The 7,361-nt window shown below is 41.2% G+C and overlaps 1 protein-coding gene across 1 annotated transcript; it reads left to right on the forward strand.

Moving 5' to 3' along the window:
- Nucleotides 1-725: 725 nt before the first annotated feature.
- On the forward strand, nucleotides 726-6,367 carry LOC105932791 (DELTA-sagatoxin-Srs1a-like). The gene is made up of 2 exons (XM_036148006.1): nucleotides 726-793; nucleotides 5,950-6,367. Exons 1-2 carry the CDS (start codon nucleotides 726-728, stop codon nucleotides 6,365-6,367), a joined length of 486 nt encoding a protein of 161 aa, XP_036003899.1.
- Nucleotides 6,368-7,361: the final 994 nt, after the last annotated feature.

Raw genomic sequence — 7,361 nt, forward strand, 5'->3', positions numbered from 1 at the left:
CAAGTCTGTGATGTATTTAGGTGCTAAGCCATTCAGGGATTTATAGACTAACAGAAGTATTTTAAAGTCTATTCTCTGAGATACAGGGAGCCAGTGTAAGGACTTTAGAACTGGGGTGATGTGCTCTACTTTCTGAGTCTTAGTGAGGACGCGGGCAGCAGCGTTCTGGATCAGCTGCAGCTGTCTGATCCACTTTTTAGGCAGACCTGTGAAAACACCGTTGCAGTGATCAGTTCTACTAAAGATAAACATGGATTAATTTTTCCAGATCCTTCTGTGACATCAGTCCTTTAATCCTGGAAATGTTCCTCAGGTGATAGAAAGCCGACCTTGTGTGTTAACAAGAACAGGTCATCAATTCAGTTACAAGCAACTGAATTGATGATGTAGATCATACAAAAATAATTGTGATTAGTTGACTAATCAAAAAAATATTTGATAGATTAGTCGACAATGAAAGTAATTGTTAGTTGCAGCCCAAATTTCAGCACATCAAGTCCAGTCCAAGTATGTTTGTTCTAACTAGGCTAGATGAGGATTAGGAACACCTCCTAATAGTGGGTGACCTGAACAGATTTCTAATGTTCATCTTTATTTTCCTGTCTAATAAATTAATGTTCAGGTTGTGCTCCCTGTGTGGATGTATAAGTTCACCATAAAATCCTTGTAGAGTCCTCCTGGTACCTAAATATTTCAATGTTTGTTTCCCTGAACAGTTTCTAAAAATGGCTCCACGTCAGTGCACAGTGACGATTCAGAACGAGACCTCCAGCTTCACGCTGTGTGATCCACGGTGAGTTTTAAAACAGACACACTCAGAATCCAGAACCTAAACCAGCCAACAGGCCAGCTGTTCCTCATCTGGTTCTATCCATGTTTTAGATGCGGGTTGTGAGTTTATTCTGTTCCATACTGAATTATGAGAGCAAAGATAGAGTTCTAATTGACTTGAAACTGAAATAATTACAAACAAACAAAAATTCAACCTTGAAGTGAACCAACTCCTTAAAAGTGCCTTCAGATGACATGTTGTGAATTAGTGCTAAATGAATAAAATTTAATTGGATTGATTTTTGAGAATTCAATTCAATTCAATTTTATTTATATAGCGCCAAATCATGAAACATGTCATCTCAAGGCACTTTACAAAATCAAGTTCAATCATATTATACAGATTGGGTCAGATTATACAGATTGGTCAAAAATGTCCTATATAAGGAAACCAGTTGATTGCATCAAAGTCCCGACAAGCAGCATTCACTCCTGGGGAACCGTAGAGCCACAGGGAGAGTCGTCTGCATTGTACATGGCTTTGCTGCAATCCCTCATACTGAGCAAGCATGAAGCAACAGTGGGAAGAAAAACCACCCATTAACGGGAAGGAAAAACCTCAGGCAGAACCGGGCTCAGTATGAACGGTCATCTGCCTCGACCGACTGGGGTTACAGAAGACAGAACAGAGACACAACAAGAGAAACAAAAAAGCACAGAAGCACACATTGATCTAGTAATCTGTTCTACATTAGATGGTAGTAGCGGGTGAGCCGTCTTCTCTAAATGATGTCACAGTTAACAGAACGCCAGACCAGGTGTACCTACTATGAAGAAAAAGAGAGAGAGCAAAAAGTTAAAAGCTGAAATGACGACAGTCATTTCAATGTAATACAATGCAAAACTGGAGAACAGTAGAAATCAGTAGAGTGAGAAAATTAGACCCTGATGTCCTCCAGCAGCCTAGGCCTATCACAGCACAACTATAGAGATAGCTCAGGGTATGAGCCACTCTAACTATAAGCTTTGTCAAAAAGGAAAGTTTTAACATTAGTCTTAAAAATAGATAGGGTGTCTGCCTCACGGACCAAAACTGGGAGTTGGTTCCACAGGAGAGGAGCCTGATAGCTAAAGGATCTGCCTCCCATTCTACTTTTAGAGACTCTAGGAACCACCAGCAGACCTGCAGTCTGAGAGCGAAGTGCTCTGTTAGAAACATACGGGGTAATCAGAGCTCTGATATATGATGGAGCTTGATTATTAAGGGCTTTATACGTTAGAAGGAGAATTTTATATTCTATTCTTGATTTAACAGGAAGCCAATGAAGGGAAGCTAAAATTGGAGAAATATGATCCCTCTTGTTGATTTTCATCAGAACTCTTGCTGCAGCATTTTGGATCAGCTGAAGACTTCGAACTGCATTTTGTGGACTTCCTGATAGTAAAGAATTACAATAGTCCAGCCTTGAAGTAACAAATGCATGGACTAGTTTTTCAGCATCACTCCTGGACAGAATGTTTCTAATTTTGGCGATATTCCGGAGGTGAAAAAAGGAAACTATGGAAACCTGTTTAATATGGGATTTAAATGACATGTCTTGGTCGAAAACAACACCAAGATTTTTAACTTTATTACCAGAGGCCAAGTTAATGCCATCCAGATTAAGAGATTGATTAAGAACTTTATTTTTTGAAGACTCTGGCCCAAAGATTACAACTTCTGTCTTGTCAGAATTTAAATGCAGGAAATTTAAAGTCATCCAGCTTTTGATGTCATCAAGACATGACTGCAGTCGAAGTAACTGATTGGATTCATCAGGATTTATGGATAAATATAGCTGAGTGTCATCAGCATAACAGTGGAAATTAATCCCATGCTGTCTGATAATTTTGCCAATCGGAAGCATATATATAGTAAATAGAATTGGTCCAAGGACTGAACCCTGTGGTACTCCACAAGTGACCCTAGAGTTTGAGGAAGATTTATTATTAACATGAACAAACTGGAATCTGTCCGACAGATAAGATTTAAACCAGCCTAATGCTTTTCCCTTAATCCCTACAGTATGCTCAAGTCTTTGTAAGAGAATATTGTGATCAACTGTATCAAATGCAGCACTGAGATCTAACAGGACAAGTATAGACACAAGTCCATTATCTGAGGCCATGAGAATATCATTGGTGACCTTCACCAGAGCTGTTTCAGTGCTATGATGAGCTCTGAAGCCTGACTGAAACTCCTCAAGTAGGTCATTACTTTGTAAATGTTCACATAGTTGATTAGCAACTACTTTCTCAAGAATTTTAGATAAGAAAAGAAGATTAGATATAGGTCTGTAATTTACCAACTCATCTTGATCAAGAGATGGTTTCTTAAGTAAAGGTTTAATAACAGCTACTTTAAAAGCCTGTGGTACATATCCATTTACCAAGGATAGATTAATCATGTCTAAAATAGGACCACTGATCAGAGGGAATACCTCCTTAAACAACTTGGTTGGGATTGGGTCTAACATACAGGTAGAAGGTTTAGATGAAGCTAAAATTTTAGATAGCTCAGAAAGCTCTACTGCTTTTAAACAGTTCAGACACTGCGCAGGTTCTAAGGATTCCTCCAATGCTGCCTCACTTACTGAGGACGAGGTAATCATGTTTGGGAGGATGCCAATTATTTTATTTTTAATGGAATCAATTTTATTTATGAAGAATCCCATAAAATCATTACTGCTAAGAGCTAAGGGAATGGATGGATCAACAGAGCTGTGGCTCTGGGTAAGTTTGGCAACTGTACTAAAGAGAAATCTAGGATTATTCTTATTCTCCTCAATTAATGATGAAAAATATGCTGCTCTAACTCTGCAAAGGGTCTTGTTATACAACAATAGACTGTTCTTCCAGATTAGGTAGGATTCCTCTTGGTGTGTAGAGCGCCATTTTCTCTCCAATTTCCTAACATTGTGCTTCAAGGAATGCAGCTCTGAATTAAACCAAGGAGCCAGCTTCCTGTGAATAATCACCTTCTTTTTCAAGGGAGCTACATTGTCTAATGCAGAACGCAATGACGAAGTCATACCGTTTACAAAGACATCTATTTGTGAATTGGAAGAAACAACATTGCTGCCATCTACAGGGCATTTCTGCAATACGGAGGATATTAAAAAGGGGACAGACTCTTTAAGTTTTGATACAGAATTATCCGATAAAGATCTACTATAATGGAACCCTCTTTTGGGGGTGGATAACTCAGTTAGATTAAACTCAAATGTTATTAAAAAATGATCAGATAGGACAGGGTTGTGAGGAAATACTGTTAATTCTTCACAATCAATGCCATATGTCAGCACAAGGTCTAAAGTATGGAGCCAAGAGTGTGTCGGTTTATGCACATTTTGAGCAAAACCAATTGAATTGGTTTAAAGGCTACACTAAGGTTATCACATTCTGTGTCAACATGGATGTTAAAATCACCCACTATAATAGCCTTATCAGTATTTAACACCAAATCAGATAAGAAATCTGACAACTCATCCAAAAACTGAGTGTAAGGGCCTGGTGGACGATACAAAACAACAAACAGAAGAGGTTTTATTGCTTTGCAGTTTGGATGAGGGAAACTGAGGGTTAAATGTTCAAAAGAACTGTAGTTATTAATTGGCCTGGGACTAATTAATAAATCAGACTGAAAGATGGTTGCCACTCCTCCTCCTCTTCCCACAGATCTGGGAATGTGGAAATTTGAATAATTGGAGGGAGTTGACTCATTTATACTAACGTAGTCCTCTTGTAGCCAGGTTTCTGTGAGACAAAACAAATCAATCTGTTTATCAGAAATCAATTCGTTAACTAACAAAGTCTTTGGAGGGAGAGACCTTATATTTAATAGACCACATTTAATTGTTTTATTTTTAGGTTCAAGGTGAACCGTATTGATTTTTATTAGGTTTTTATGATTTGTTCCTTTTAGATAAGTTTTTGATCTGTTAAGTTTTGGCCGTGGGAAAGACACCGTCTCAATAGGATAATGGATGGGTAACAGTACAGAAGCTGCAGAGAGGTGTGTTAAACTACGGCTCTGCTTCCTGGTCTGGACCCTGGGTTGTCAGCATTTAGGAGGACTAATAAATCCGGCCAGATTTCTAGAAAGAAGAGCTGCACCATCCAAAGTAGGATGGATGCCGTCTCTCCGGATCAGACCAGGTTTTCCCCAGAAAGTTCTCCAGTTATCAATGTAGCCCACGTCGTTTTCAGGACACCACCTAGACAACCAGCGGTTGAATGATGACATGCGGCTAAACATGTCATCACTGGTCAAATCAGGCAGGGGACCAGAGAAAATTACGGAGTCCGACATTGCTTTAGCAAACTCACACACCGAAGCAACACCAACTTTAGTGACCTCCGATCGGCGTGATCGGGTGTCATTACCGCCAGCGTGAATAACAATCTTACTGTATTTACGCTTATCCTTAGCCAGCAGTTTTAGGTAAGATTCTATGTCGCCCGTTCTGGCCCCTGGCAGGCATTTAACTATGGTCCCTGGTGTCTCTAGTGCCACGTTTCTGACTATTGAGCTCCCAATAACCAGGATCGGCTTCTCAGCGGGTGTGTCGCTGAGTGGGGAAAATTTGTTTGAAACACAGACGGGTTGGTGGTGAACTGGGGGCTGAAATCTAGAGCTATGCTTCCTACGAACTGTCACCCAGCCGGCCTGCTTACCCGGCTGCTCGGGTGCTTCTGGAGGACCACTAAGTGAACTAACGCTAGGTCTATGTGGCTCCGCGCTAGCAGAGGGGCGGCTATCAGCTGGTCTTTCCATAGCACGGAGCCGGGACTCTAATTCTGACACCCTCGCCTCCAAAGCTACAAAAACACTACATTTATTACAAGTACCATTATCACTAAAGTGGGAGCCCAGTTTTGTTTCAACAGTCCAAAAGACTAACTTGACTTGAACAACTTCTAACAGCATTCCTGACAAACAGAAACTGAAGTGGAAAGACAGAAGGGAGTAATAAACTAGAAGAAATAGACTGAAGATAGAAGAAAACTGAAGATTGAAGCAGACTGAAAGTCTTTGTAGAATGAAAGTAGATTTAGGCTGGTAGACTGCAGACTGCAGGTAGAATCAAACTGAGCAACAGTGTCAGCAAAGTTAAATCTCTTTGTGTTTCCATCCAGGGTCCATCTCCACAGCGGGTACTGTGCTATTCCTCTCCCTCCAGTTCTCCGTCCAACTGAATCCGGCACTGCGCTTTTCAAGAGAACGCGCGCCACGGCACGTGGCTCAGTGGGCGTCTTTACGTATAACATCGTAGACAAGTCCACCAACCAGGTCCAGGGCAAGCTGGCTGTCATGTTCTCTGCTCCATTCAACTTCAGCCTTTACTCCAACCTGTATGCCGTAGGTGAATTCAGCGAGAATAAGCAGTGCGACGAGGAGCTCTACAAGGAGATGTACTACAACGCCCAGCCCAAATTCGTCCGAGGACATGCAAAAGGGCCCAGTATGATCCACAAAGGGAGCAATGTGACCATCAGGGCCAGCATGTCTGACAGCTACCAGCCTGTCCTGAAGGTGGATCTTTGTGACAACTGAGACGTGTGGCTCCTGTTGGTCCAATTTCTTCTGGATCAGCACCACCTGACGCCACTTAATCTGTTTAACTAGCAAAAGCTTCTTCTTTCATATTGTAACCATCATAAACTTCATCTGTATCAATAACAGTTATACTGTTTATCTCAGGTTAAATATTGTAAACCAGTTACCCAGTAGCATGTGCTTTTCCATCCGCACTCATAAGACATTCCAGTCTTTCCTGTTAAGTTTATATATTTGTAATTATCAGTCATCTGGAAAATCTGGAAAATTCAAAGTTTTGCTGAATTGGAGAGAAAATGTTGGAGAGAGAAAATGTTTCTCTGAATCTTTAAAACATCAAAAAAAATAAAAACGCTCCAACTGATCCAGATTGTTCCTTAAACTCCAGCAGCCAAATGAAAATATACCTGAAACTAATCCTAAAAAAGGGACATGACAAGGTTGGAATGGTTGTGCTTCCTTCTAATTTGGACATCAGCACAGATGCGGATGGAATAGTGCTGTTACTGACACAGTTGATCCATCCATCCATCCATTTTCCAAACCGCTTATCCCTCATGGGGTCACGGGGGTTGCTGGTGCCTATCTCCAGCGTTCAATGGGCGAGAGGCGGGGTACACCCTGGACAGGTCGCCAGTCTGTCGCAGGGCAACACAGAGAGACAAACAGGACAAACAACCATTCACGCACACCTAAGGACAATTTAGAGAAGCCAATTAACCTAACAGTCATGTTTTTGGTTTGTGGGAGGAAGCCGGAGTACCCGGAGAGAACCCACGCATGCACAGGGAGAACATGCAAACTCCATGCAGAAAGACCCAGGGGTGTACTTGAACCCAGGACCTTCTTGCTGCAAGGCAACAGCGCTACCCACTGCGCCACTGTGCAGCCACAAAGTTAACCTAAAAATGTTTTCAGTTTGTTGGATTAAATAGGACTGGGTGTAACTGAGCTTCAATATGTGACTGTGTTATCTTCTTCGTAGACTTTT

This window comes from Fundulus heteroclitus, chromosome 16 (assembly GCF_011125445.2).
Source record: "Fundulus heteroclitus isolate FHET01 chromosome 16, MU-UCD_Fhet_4.1, whole genome shotgun sequence".
Classification (NCBI taxonomy): Eukaryota; Metazoa; Chordata; class Actinopteri; order Cyprinodontiformes; family Fundulidae; genus Fundulus; species Fundulus heteroclitus.

What these genes read in the sequence shown, in the direction of transcription:
- LOC105932791 (XM_036148006.1), top strand. Translation starts at nt 726, where the DNA reads ATGGCTCCACGTCAGTGCACAGTGACGATTCAGAACGAGACCTCCAGC. An exon ending in TTCACGCTGTGTGATCCACG is followed by an intron (nt 794 to 5,949) that starts GTGAGTTTTAAA and finishes GTTTCCATCCAG; the next exon opens with GGTCCATCTCCACAGCGGGT.